This window comes from Melitaea cinxia, chromosome 22 (assembly GCF_905220565.1).
Source record: "Melitaea cinxia chromosome 22, ilMelCinx1.1, whole genome shotgun sequence".
In the NCBI taxonomy this organism is placed as follows: Eukaryota; Metazoa; Arthropoda; class Insecta; order Lepidoptera; family Nymphalidae; genus Melitaea; species Melitaea cinxia.
In genome coordinates, this window is record NC_059415.1 from 11,604,766 (window position 1) to 11,619,471 (window position 14,706).

Genomic DNA, 14,706 nt, shown 5'->3' on the forward strand with positions numbered 1-14,706 from the left:
CTTATATTTATATATGTAAGTATAAGTAAATTTACTATATTATTTATATAAGTAGTTATTATAATATATGTATCTATTATGTATTGGGCGGGCGGAGTGACATTCAGTATGATAATAATAATATATAATAATAATAATAATAATAATAATAAGCCCCCCAAAATCCTACCTTACGCCCGAGTCGACCATCAGACCTCGTGGGGGGCGGGCAACGTATACAATTGAAACTTATACGGCCAACAAGGTTCAGGTAAACCCAGTAAAATGGAGAGTTTTATTAATGATGAACGTATAGAGCCGCTTCCCGGGGGTGAGCGCCGGGGCACGTTTGGAGCTGACGCTGGACGTGACAGCATGCAAACCGTCAGCGGCTCTTTGCTGAGCAGGCGGGCGAGAGCCGGGGGACCCGAAGATACTACAGCCGACCAACGGGGCAGGGAGGGGACGGATGATGTTTTGCAGAGTAGGGCTTCGCCTACAAACTCTGCCGGGTCATCTGCATCGACCACAAATAAAGCAGTAAGTGATGACAGAAGACGCAAGTGGTCAACAGAAGAGCTTGAAGAACTCATGTGCTGCTACTTCAAGGCTAGATCAGGAGGAGCCGGGTACATAAATAGATTAGAAGAACTTTTTGCAGCAAGAAACCCTGAAAATCCAAAAATCCTAAAATTTTACGGAAACACTTTAGCCAACCAAGCTCGTAGAGTTATCAAACAAAATGTTATTTCTCAAGAACTTCTCAACCGCATACAAAAAAGAGCTGAAGGAATAGTTACTACAGAAAACATAGATCATTTTTCAACACCAAGCCACATAGAACATACTCACATTCAAAGTGAGGAATCGGGTATAACTCAAATACAAACACTACGTGACCCACCATCTAATAACACACAACCTACACCCACAGAAAGAGCTGAAGAAATAGACCAGTTGACACGAAATATAGTAGTAGATGAAAATCAGGAACCAATAGTTTTACAATTCTTACAAACTTTAGCTGAAATTAAAGACATTCCCATTGAAGAACGGTTATTCCTACCTAAAGCTAAAATAAACAAAAGTTTCATCGAAAATCTAAACACACTCAATAAATACCTACCTAATCTACTAGTAACTAATAATAGTCTACGTGAAATAAACGACATATTGTACGCAACTGCTAAAACATTAATAGTAAACAATAATCAAAATCCGTATGCACCTACAATAGCCATAAAACCAAAGCGTGATCCACCTTGGAAAAAACGAATACAAATCAGAATAGAAAAACTAAGAAAAGAGCTAGGACAACTAATAGAGATAGAAAGAGGAATCAATACAAATAGAATGAGGAAAATCAGGGACAAATTATACACAAAACACAATATACGAAGTGAAAATGATCATAAAAATACAGCTGAAATCATCAAACAAAGAATCAAAGCACTAGCAGGAAGAATAAAAAGATACGAAGAAATGAATACAAAAAAAGAACAGAATAAATTATTTGCCGAAAACGAACATAAACTATACAGAAGCCTGGGAAGTAATACCGCAAAAGATATAAAAATACCGAGTAAAGAAAATGTAGAAGAATTCTGGAAATCAATCTTATCAAACCCTCAACCATACAACGCGGAAGCTAATTGGATTAAAAAAATAGAAACAATGTCAAACGAAGTAAATACAGTAGATTCAGTGGAGATTACAGAAGACCAAGTAAGATTTGCCTTACGTAGAATGCACAATTGGAAATCACCGGGCCTAGATCAAATTCAAAATTATTACATAAAATATCTGACCAACGTACACAAATACTTGGCCTCATTATTTACAAACATAGTCTCAGGAACAGAGCCAGTAGAAGAGTGGTTCACGACAGGTAAAGTTATACTGGTACCTAAGAATGAAAACACCGAGGACCCGAAAAACTGGAGACCTATAGCGTGCTTACCAAGTATGTACAAACTTCTTACTTCTGTATTAGCCAACGTTCTATATAACCATTGCCACAAGAATAACATCATTTCAGAAGAACAAAGGGGATGCCGCCGTGGAGTCAGGGGTTGTAAAGATCACCTAATGGTCAATAAAGCTATATTAGAGGATGCACACCAATCCCAAAAGAATCTTAGTATGGCGTGGATAGACTATCGAAAGGCTTTTGATAGTGTTTCACACGAATGGCTTCTCAAGCTGCTTGATGTCTATAGATGTCCTCCTGTGATTAAGAGATTTCTTATTTTAGCCATGCCATCCTGGCGAGTAATCAGCGAGCCACGGGCTGTCAAGCCCGTGGCTCGCACGAGTCAATAACTACCGAACCGATTTATATCAGACGCGGCATTTTCCAGGGCGACTCCCTTTCTCCGTTATTGTTCTGCTTAGCATTAAACCCTCTTTCATTTGTACTCAATAAGTATGAAATGAAAGGCTACAAACTCAAAGATAGCATCTGGATTAATCATCTCTTATATATGGACGATCTCAAAATATATGCAAACAATAGAACCAATTTAAAAGTATTACTTGACAGTGTGGAGATATTTACAAGCGACATAGGTATGAAATTTGGTTTGGAGAAATGCAACGTATTACATTTAAACGCAGGACACAGAAACATAGCATTAGGTGGTGGGCACATACTTCTGAGTGGCGAAACTTTCAAACAACTTGCAATAGATGATAGGTATAAATATTTAGGAGTATAATTAAAAAATTGAAAAATTAAGCAAATACCACCTACTCAAAACTGAAATCAGCCGTTTATGGAACACACAAACGGTTGTCATTCCAATAGTAATAGGAGCAACAGGAGTAGTAGCTAAAAGCATAAAAAAGTACTTAGAACAGCTAGATTGCAACATTGACGTTAGCATTCTTCAGAAACAAGCAGCCATACATACAACAATCATACTCAGTAAAGTACTTGGAGACACTGTTTTCGTACACAATATACAAGACCCACTTTCACAAAATACACAACTATCAGTAGATAGAGACACGCAGCAATCACCAGACACACAGCAGTTAGCAGACACACCACACTCTCTCAACACAACTCATGAACCTAGCACAAACAATTTACAAAGACGAGGAAGAGGTAGAGGAAGGAGAAGAAATGGCGCGCAACGTGCGCGTATAGAATAGGAGGGATATAAATGCCTTTTTTCTCGTGGGTTACGAGACGGGGTATTTATTTAGACCGACATAAGTCGTGAAGGTTAGCCAACCATAACAAAAATAATAATAATTTTAATACAACTTTTGATGTTCTTTACATTTTTGTTTTAAAATTGTATAAAAAGCGTAAGAAAGCCACAACTATCAAATATTTTTAAAGTTGATCTCGGAATATTCCACATCTCTAACATATGTTGATTCAAACATTGTACGAAGTTTCAGAAAATAAAATTTTCACTTCTGACACATTCGGTTCCGCTTGTTCGTGTTTTAAGACGGAACTTACTTATGAATCAATCATTTTTATCTAAAGAGTAAATTGCTTACTAACGGTACTTACAATATTTAAAATTTTAACTTGAAAATAATAGGAAATAAAAATTTAAAAAAAAACGTGTGTGTTTCATCTCCGACGCACGACTGGAGTTTACTCCTTCAAATCGACTGTCTAAATAGGCACAAAAAAGCTTATTAGTCTAAGAAAAAGATTAATACCATAACAAAAGGTAAATAAACGAATCAAATAACGCCATTTGATCATCATTATCCGATAGATGGCGTTGCGAGAAACGTAACGAGGTCATTCGTTCAATAGATTTTACTCTTCATATTTTTTTCATACCGGGGGTCTTATATGAATATCGATTATTAAGGAGTAAACTCCAAACAAATCTAAAAGCTACCAAATACCAAATAAATATATAATAATTAACATATGTAATAATTGTTCATATACATGTAATAATTTTCATCGGCATTTCTTTATGACGTTATCAGGTAAAACTGTTGTCCAACGTCCATTTCCATTGTCACGTAAACTGGTTGTCATTTTACAGATCTTTATAAGATTTTATGTCAAGTTTTTTTAAGGAATAATGATAAAAATAATTGTATTTGCTCGCAAACAAAAAAAAAACAACGACTTCAATTACTTCGACAAGTAATACAACGTAACTAGACGAAAAAATAGTCAAGTCACGTTATCAAAGATTATTAAAACAATTGTAATCAAATCTCAATTTTAATGTGACCACATGATGAACATCAGCTTTCGATTAAATTAAAAATCATCGAAATTGGTACACCTAGAAAAAAGTTATACGGTATAATACAACGTAGGTCGACGAAAAAATAGTCAAGTAAAAACGCATTATTAGATATAACTCGAGAAGTAGTTGTTGGATCTTAACAAATTTTAATGGAACCTAATGACACGCACCATCTTTCGATTAATTTTTTTTTTTGTCGAAAGCGGTCCACTCAGACAAAATTTCTGAAGTAACATACACAAAAAAAAATACAATCAAATTGAGAACCTCCTCCTTTTTGGATACCGGTTAAAAAATCAGAAGTAGAATAAAAAATATCATTATTCTTTATTTGTAAATCTCTGAAATGTACCATCTATTTATATATATATATATATATATATATATTTCTTTTTAAAATAATTAATACATATATATGTTAAAATAGAATAATAAAGATATAAAACTTCGAGTATATGAAAATGTGTATATCATTATTAATACGCTTCCTAACCCAAGCTATAAGTATTTACGTAAACATAATCTATTTACTTTGTTATCGTGTAATAAAAGAAAAAGTTGAAGCGCTTCATATAAGTTTCTCTTTGTTGTAAGGTAATAAATAAAGTTTTACTTCTTGTATCCTTGAATACGCTTGTTATATTTAGGTACATAATTTCATATGCTTTTATGTAAAATCGTCATACTCTTAATGAGCCATATATAGATGGAATGTGGGATACAAAATAGCAAAATGAAATGAAGTTAATATTAGCATATTCATCTATCGGTCATTCTCCAATTCGGCGTTCTTTGCCTAATTACCGTGACGTTTTTTATTTTTCACTGATTTGACTTAAACACATTAAAATATGAAACAAATCAAAAATACGAATTCAATAATGAATTTGGCATGTAACAGTTAATTGTGGTTTTCTAGATAATGAGACTTAAAAAATTTATGGTTATGGTAATTAGAAAATTTTTATATTTAATGTAACGGTAATTAGAAAATATGCTGTGTGGTTACGGCAGTAAGAATATAGCCACTTCCTCTCTTCCCGTGAGTATCGTAAGAGGCGACTAAGGGATTACACAGTTCCACTACCACCCTGGAACTTGAAAGTGCCGACTGATGGCGGGATAATCATCCAACTACTGGTTTTGAAATACACAGGCCGAAGACGGGCAGCAGCGTCTTAGGTGCAACAAAGCCAGCCTTGCGGTCTCCAACCCGCCTGCCCAGCGTGGTGACTATGGGCAAGACAAGACAAGACACATGAGTTCACGCCACGTTTTTCTTGAAATATATTCTCTCTTGCCAGGACAAATGCGACTGATCTCATCTTGCTCTACAAAAATTTGGACGTCTTGTTTGGTTTTCTCTACAGTAGTCCCTATATTATTATTATGTAAATACTTTGGTTGTATTTCTTTATCATGACTTTGTTTTGGTTTTGGATGTAGCGTGTTTTATATTTTCTGTACTTTTCTTTTGATCTTCTTAGCTCTATTGTTTTGTCTCAAATATGACATTTCTTTATTTGTTTTCTATACATGCTTTCTAAATAACAATAAGAGTGAGATTTTTTACGTATCGGTTTGTCGACAGTTATCTTTGAAGATGGTGAAGTTAGTGTTGAACACAAGGAAGACGCTCGTTCCGTAATATTCACACTTGTATCTTTATTTTCGGTCAAATGCTCATTATTGATTAATCATAAAATAACATACTTTCAGTAGAAGATGATGACAGAGCACTAGATGGACGCGGCGTTGATGTGGTTAAAGAAGGTTTAAAATTTGTTGTCTTTTTCAAGGGAACTAATTCTTTTTCAAAAAAAGTCGACAGAAAAATTTCGTCTTGCTGATTATCTTCTTTTTTGGATTTGGGATTTTCGGGACAATTTTGTACTCTTTTAGTGTACTTTTAGCGCAGCGAGTATGATAAATCATTCAGATGTGGTCTGACAAAGTTTCAAGAGGATCTGTTATATTGTTATCAAGCACCTCTATATCTAAGGTCACTTCTTCCTCGATTGTTTTCAATTTTCCCTTTTCCTTTTGTCTTTTATAGTAAGCTCTGAAATTTTCTCTACTTCTTTTTTGAGTTTTCTTCCGGCTTTTGGTGACATTTCGCAGATAGGCAGTATTTTTTTTTTATTGTACCCTTCTTTCTCCTTTATTTTTTTTTTTTTTGATTGCTAATACAAAAAGGGGCATTTTTAATTCGTTCTCGGCATTGTCGCGCGGCAAGCCTTCTATTTTCTTTAACTTCCTCTTTGGTCTTTTTAGGTTTTCCTATCCTATAAATTAAATAATTTGATGAATGGTCAGCATATAATATAGACATTTACGGACAATAATAATAATAATCTACGAAAACCGCGGTAAACAAGCATTACTTTTTCATACAACGGTAATTATAAACATATGGTAATTAGTATACGGTAATTAGAAAACGATAAATTTTCATAAAAATGTTTAAAACCGACACAGTATACAAATTCTAGCTTATTACAACGTACGGAGGCCAAAGTACTGTCTCCATTTACATGATCAACTTAGGTCTATCTTAAAAATCTAGTATTAAAATAAGAACAACGGTAATTAGAAAAGTTTTTAACCAAGGCTACGGTAATTATATACTCACGTGCTTCATTGGTGGTACACTAACATGAGAGTCATACAACTGCTGATGGACCTCGGCACACACTGAGGAGACGCGATGCGTACGGTAGTGATGTGCCAAATACTTTTATTTAGGGATGTGCACTCGAGAACAGCAGATGTTACGGTAATTAGAAGTTTCCATTGGACATACGATTACTTCATAATAATTATTTGTAGACTGGTTCTATTGAGTTGATATTTTGTTATGCGATACACGCTGCTTAATATCGTTTAAAACGTTGAATGGATCAAAGTAAATCTTTACGCTATAAAAATTACAAGCAAGTTTTAAGATTAAGTTGGTGTGCGGACACGCCACGGTAATTAGAGAACAGAGGTTTTTTGAACATAAGTTAAATTAATTTAGTCTTAATTACTTAAAACAGAAGCCAATATTTTTTTTACAGCTAGGTACGGATGCTATCTAAAATATATAAAAAAGTGCATGATTGAATATGATGATATTACGGTTTAAACAAGCCCGGACACGAAAAATTTGCTAATCGGAGAATGGCCGCTATATATTAATACGTGAAGCAAAAACTTTGTAACCATTTTTACGAAAATTGCACGGACGAAGGAGTATGAAATTTCGCACACTTATAGTTTATATAGAGAGGGAGTGCAGAATGCTCATATTTTATTTTTAAATATGCATAAAAAGTACATTAAATCATTCAAATACACATTACACACACTACCATGTATTTGACACACACACGCATATTACACTCTTCTGTTGATTGTCAAAGTCTGTAGTCAAATTAAAAGTTAAAAACAAAGGTTATTTATTTTCATTATTTTTGTTTTTTTTTTTTTTAATTTGAATTTTTATTAAGGTCGAATTTCCACCTCTGGGCGACCACTAGTATATATAAACTCGTTACATCTATATTATCAAATTTTAATGCTATGCTTGCATGCATTAATGAATTTTATCCACCCCCTCTCTTCCCGTGGGTGTCGTAAGAGGCGACTAAGGGATAACAAGGTTCCACAACCACCTTGGAACTTAAGAAGCCGACCGATGGCGGGATAACCATCCAACTGCTGGCTTTGAAATACACAGGCCGAAGACGGGCAGCAGCGTCTTCGGTGCGACAAAGCCAGTAGTACTACGGTCACCAACCCGCCTGCCCAGCGTGGTGACTATGGGCAAAACACATGAGTTCACGTATTTTTGGCGTAAACTTGTGGAGGCCTATGTCCAGCAGTGGACTGTATAGGCTGTAATGATGATCAAATTTTAAGTGTGCTTTACGACGCGTTGGCGTAGCAGTCACAATACTGGCTGTTGCGCTGGCAGTCGTGGGTTCGTTTTCCGCCCACGACATATATTTGTATTGGCCATATAGATGTTTGTCGTGATCTGGGCGTTTGTGTTTGTGTATTGTGTATGTTTTCAGACCCCAACACAGGCGAAAATCCTACTGGGGGCCGTTGAGTGTGAATTCATATTTGAATTGCCATTTCAAAATCTTTTTCACACAACTAGATCGGCAAATAAGCGTACGGCTCACCCGATAGTAAGCGATTACCGTAGCTTATAGATGCCTGCAACACCAGAAACATCGCAAGCGCATTGCCAACCCCGTCCCCAATTCCCCCCAGGAGCTCTGGTCACCTTACTCATCAACTGGAACACAAAACTGCTTGAAAAAAGTATTATTTAGCTTTGATTTTCGTAAGATCGAGGTACTACCCCAGTCGGGCTGCTCCATATTTTGAGCAGGAAATTCCTGCTGTGGCCTGCTGGATTATGTATATCAATCTGATAATTAAACCCTTTCTCAGGACAGAGATCGAATCCCCATTTCTCACATAGGTAATAAGGATACTGTCAACTACACCAAGGGACCAGTTGCAATATAAAGTCAATATAAGTAATAAATAACCGTAACAAAATACGAATACACAATAAGCACATACATTATAAACAAAAAAAGTCATATAAATTTAAATATCGTACAAATAAATCTCTAAGTAATTCCTAAGAAACCTTGTTATCTCTAATTGACTTCTCAAATTTTCTGCAAACTTCATTTAGTATTCTCAATTAAGAAATAAATCTTTCGTAGGCTGACTAAAAATAAATAAATATAAACATCCCGACGGACAGCGTCGTAAATATTAAAGTTTAGTATGTGTATATTTATGAAATTATATATTTATAACAAAATTGGAAGCTTTCTTAGAAATTATTGGAACGAAGTTCCTTATGGAGTCCGGAGGGGTGTCCTAGCCAGCAATAAACGTCCGTAACGTTTAAAAAAAACGTAAGATTTTTATGTATAGTCTATGAATGTTGGCTATACAGTATCTAATTTATAGTCTACGTGATTACTGTTATTATTATTACAGTTTGCTATTATTATTATATCATTCGATAATTAATATACATTTTTATAATATAGTATTTATAATTTTTATCGATACAAAAATCATAATAAAAATTTATACCCGAATAAATTTTTATTATGATTTCGAATAGAACTTGAAATTAATATTTTATAATAAGGAACTTCGTTCCTATCTGGTGTTCCACGACACCACACGGTTTTTTATTTTAATATAAAATTCGGTGAAGCAAATAATCGTACGATCCACCTGGTAAGCGAATACCGTAGCGTATGTACATTTGCAGCACTAAGATCAACAAACACGTTACCCACTTAATTCCGCTGTCAACACAGCACGTCTTCTAGAGCTTTGTACATCTTACTCACAATGGGAGTACTTCTTGGGAGCTGTATTATTTCTCTGTCATTTCCTACAGTAAATTTTGCTTTAATTTCACATAGTAAATATATTTTCGTACCACTTGCTCAAAAAAGTGACATTCTATGCCACAAAAAGCGAACATAACAATAGTCATTTTTAATCTGTAAAAAACAGGGAAAGAAAATTGTACTGAATTTCTCTAGGGTGAGAATGTGATTTAAATTTGGAATACTTACCGAAATTTATACTGAACTACATCTGTGTTTACACCATTGAGTTTGTATATAAAGCATTATACATCTTTTTGAAAAAGGAATACGCAATGTACCAAATAAAAATGTAACTCTCTCTATCAATAATTGGACCAATGTTTCGAATGTTAATTTTTACTTTTAACTGTCATTATTTTTAATAAATGCTTATCTCATATTATTGTGGTTATTTTTTTCGCAAATGGTACGCAATATATTTTATATAATCATAGAAATGAAAGGTTCCTATAATGTTCACTACGGTTATGTAGTTAAAAGAGATTGTTCTGTGTTTTAGTTAGTTTTGCTGATAAATAACAGACCAATTCAAAGAGTCAATAAACTATCTTTGATATTTATAAGTGCCAGAATTTTGGTTTGGCCCTGGTACTCGTGACCGTAATCTTTCGCTAGTAAGAACTGTACTAATGCCGATATTTCTACTTCAATTTATCGGAAATACAATCAATGTATTGAAGAGGCTCAAACAACATGGATAAAAAGGAAGATAGATGGCGCTGTGTCAGAATCATGGAGTTACACGTTTATCCAAAAACCCGAAAAATGGCGATCGGATATTAATAAATTATTTTTTACCTAATAGAAATAATCAATAACAATACATATACAGAGCGAAAAAATTTAGATATGTAATGTTGAAGAAATGGCTGTTAAAGTATCCGAAGCGTCGCGCATCTAAAAAACTATACATAAACTACGATAGAATCGGAAAAAAATTGTATCATTATAATAAGTGAAATTTGCGCAAACATTAGAAAACGATCTAATTCAAGAATTAGTTATATTTACTGTTGAGAACAAAGGTGTGAAGTTGCCCTGAAACAACCCTGCTGCTAAGCCGAGATGAAGACACCCATGGTCACGGATTTACTATAAATCGGATAAATGTTACTAAGTTTTAAAGTGCGAGATTAGTTAAAAAATTCATCTCTTGTTTGTAGATAAAAGCAAATGATCAACTAAAACATTGTTGAAATAACTTATCTGACATTTTATCACGCACGTGTTATATTTTGAAATTTAAAAATACTGTGAAATATTAATTACATTGATATTATATTTTACACTTAGTGCTTTGAAACTAATTTAAGAAAAGATTAACAAAATCTGTTTCACTTTTTTATTTCCACATAAACTAAATTATATTAAAACATAATTGCGGTTGCTCACAAACGCAAAAAAAACCAACTTCAATTACATCGATAAGTAATACAACGAAAGTAGACGAAAAATTAGTCAAGTAAATACGCGTTATCAAAGATTACTTAATAAGTAGTCATCAAATCGAGATCAAATCTTAATGGAACTGCAAAACAAGCATTAGATTTTGATTAAAATAAGAATCATCAAAATCGGTATACTTAGTGACAAGTTATGCGGTACGTAGGTCGACGAAAAAATAGTAAAAAAATAGTAACATGAAAAGGACTTCACTTTCAATCTCAATTATTTAATTGAGATCTGATCCTTATCCACATGACACGTAACACCTTTCAATTGCAAAAAAAAAAAACATTGAAATCCTTCAACCCAGTCAAAAGTTCTGAGTTAACATACATAAAAAAATACAATCGAATAGAGAACCTCCGTGACCTGAGAGTCTTTTTTGGAAGTCGCTTAAAAATATTATTAAACATCTGAATTGAATTGTAGATTTTTTGCAACATTTCTATATATATAATTTTATTTTCCCGATAGAACTATTACTGGTTCAATCGGATATCGAGAGAGTAAGAAAACGATATAAATTCAAAACTTTATTTTCTTCGATTCTTTTTAATTCTATTTAACAGTGATTAGTACCGAGCCGATTATAATCGTATTAGATTTATATACAACTTTTAAAAACTGTTACTTCATTGTTTTTCTTACTAGTTAATTACTACTAACATAGGTAATGTTATGGTATTCAGGCTATTGTCTTTGTTGGACTCTCCACCGTGCCTCAGAGAGCACGTTAAGCTGTCGGTCCCGGTTGTTATCATGTACACCATATAGTGATCGTTACTCATAGTAGAGTATATATTAGTTAAAGATCAATAGAGCAGCGTGGTAGATTTAAATTCAATCCTTCCCTTACATTGAGGAATAGGCCTATCCCCAGTGAGATGATACAGGCTGAATCGAATCGATGTACTATACCTATCCATCTGCATTGCAGTTGTTTTTTTTTTAAACAAGTTTATACTCTTTCACTAAGCAAGTCATCGTTATTACATTAGCTTGGAATAGTTAGAAATTCTGTGGAATTAATTAGAGGTAAAACAGACAGACCCTTGAGGGCTTATATGCGGTCTTAAGTGAACGTGGTCGGAAGGAAGTAGAGTGGAGATTCCAAAATAATAACGGACTAGTACTAAAACATATAATGTACATGTCTTAATACTGGGCAAAGGGTTCTTCATTATATAATGATAAAAAGTTATAATTGCCCGGCCGAGATTAATGATTGCATCAGACATCAAATATAACAATTTAAACTATGAAAAAATTACCTTACATATTTCTTGAGACGAGATGGGAAAACAAGCTTATACAAAGTAAAAACAGACTAGAAAAAAGTTGTATGAAAATGAATATCCGCTATATGCAGGAATCAAAAAGGTGACGTGATCTTGAAAAAACTTAAGTACTAGCACACATGAACTATCCAAAAACACATATGTACAAACACCTTTTTAATATCTGTATGACCAATACATTTGTATTTGTCACTAGCGAAGACCGAACACGCGATCGCTGAAGATACAATCAGTTGATGAGCCCATAGAGTCAACACGTCTATGACTTCGTCACGTCCTATGTCATTGTGCTATTATATGCAATGGAGGAGCGTGGTTGATCAAGCTCTAATACTTCTCCTACATGAAAAAAAGGCCTATGCCCAGCAGTGGGATGTTACAATCTAAATCGATACAAAATATTGCATAAAAGCACGAAAGTGCAGATACAATAAATTCGTAGCATTTCATATCAAAAGTCAAAACTTTTAAAAATCGTACAAAGTACATTGCTAAGCGTCTAAAAATATTTAGTCTATCTGAAAATGGCGGATTATATCACAAGATAACCGAAGCTATAAATCTAAAGTCATAGTATATTGAGGATGCGTATAAAGTCGAAACACGTTCAGTATTTCGCAGTTTAAGCTTTAAATTCGTATGATAGATGCCTCTTTGGACGAAACAACCCGAAGCCAACTAAAAATTTATTGGAATTTTCACTTTTATTTATACCCTTTGGCATTTGGTGCTTGCCTGTTGCCCTGCTTTTCTGACCTATTGCAGCTGTTCTCGTTTGATTTTTTTTTTTCACCTTTTTGAGATGGGTTTTCTTAGTATAGTTAAAACGTTATATAAAAAATATCTAGACTTTTTTAAATGTCACTTGGTAGATAAACAAGCGTGAAGACTTTCAAATATCGAGCGACTATTTTAATGTTTAGCCTTTGTACGCTTGCAACTCCAGGAGCATAACAAGTACATTTTTGCTACTATATTTGTGTAACTATATATGTATGTCTGTGTGTAAATAGTTATGATTACATTATTTATTTAATTGATACTGTATCCTTAGAAAATTTTCTTTCTATAATACCTTTTTTTATTTTATTTTTTTATTTTTTATGTTCCATTCAAAAAGGTTTTTATGCTAAATTTTTTATATCAACTTAGAACAAAAAGAATATTTCAGTATTTTATGTTGGTAGGATAAAAAAAATGACCAAGCGGGAGTCGGACCCACGCACCGAGGCTTCCGTACAAATAAAATTATTAAAATTATTTTTATTATATGATGTAACTAGAATTTATGCTTTTCGCAATTTTTCCTCTATCTGTGCTGTAAGACGTTGCTTTGTACCACATTTCAAGATTTTGAGTTCACGGGAAGTATCCTGTAGGTTTTGATTCCCTTGCGAGTGTTGAAAACTTGCAACATAAGCGGCTGTATCTTTTGATTGCGTTAGCTTAGAAGTTTGATTTTTTCACAGCTCCAAAGGACAGTTGATTTTGAGTATTTGATATGAATTTCAGCTTGATACCCCTACGCGTTCTTGAGAAAAAGGGTCTTGAGAGACAGACTGCCAACAAAGTGATCCTATAAGGGTTCCATTTTTTCCTTTTAAGGTACGGAACCCTAAAAAACTTTCTGCAGACTAAACCCTAAAGCACCGACTTAATTTCATTTAACATACTAAAACTTTTTAAAACGATTAAATTATTCCTTCTCATTAAAACCTGTTTTTTATAATTCTTTAAAATCTCGACCAGAATAGAGCAAAACATTCTAACTAACTCCCCATCCATTATATCTAAGCCTCTTCTGAATAATGTTGTCCAATTAAAATAATTGAATTGGACCTTCACCGAGGTTCGTGCTCAAATGTACGGAGAGGATTTCATTTATGACGAGCGTGACTTTAGATTTTAGATTCATTCCTACTGATAATGATTATGAAATTCTAGAGACATTTAATTAATCCACATTAAGAGAGTTTATTTGAAGAGTTATAATTACTGTAAGTACAAATTATAATATTATACTATACAGTCATGACTATTTGGTATACTCATGGCCCCTATTAATTTAATATAACTTTTATAACATTATAATGAATCAAATTTTCCGATGTTATCGCGGTTTATTAAGTTTTTTTAATGCTGGACTTTTTGGATATTTTACAGTAGTCCTCTTGTGACCATGATTGCATTGAGTAAAAGTTTTTTTTCCAACTGTTTTATATATCGTTCGCGTGGAATTTTACAGGGAAGTAATTGTTCAGTTCGCAGAGGTACAAATTAAATAAATTTCTAAAATAAAAGTAGCTTAAGTTATTCCTTATT

At 33.6% G+C, this 14,706-nt stretch overlaps 1 protein-coding gene across 1 annotated transcript; it reads left to right on the forward strand.

The window, feature by feature from the left end:
• Positions 1 to 264: 264 nt before the first annotated feature.
• Positions 265 to 2,301, forward strand: LOC123664624. The gene has a single exon (XM_045599143.1). It carries the CDS (start codon positions 265 to 267, stop codon positions 2,299 to 2,301), a length of 2,037 nt encoding a protein of 678 aa, XP_045455099.1.
• Positions 2,302 to 14,706: the final 12,405 nt, after the last annotated feature.

What these genes read in the sequence shown, in the direction of transcription:
- LOC123664624 (XM_045599143.1), top strand. Translation starts at nt 265, where the DNA reads ATGGAGAGTTTTATTAATGATGAACGTATAGAGCCGCTTCCCGGGGGT.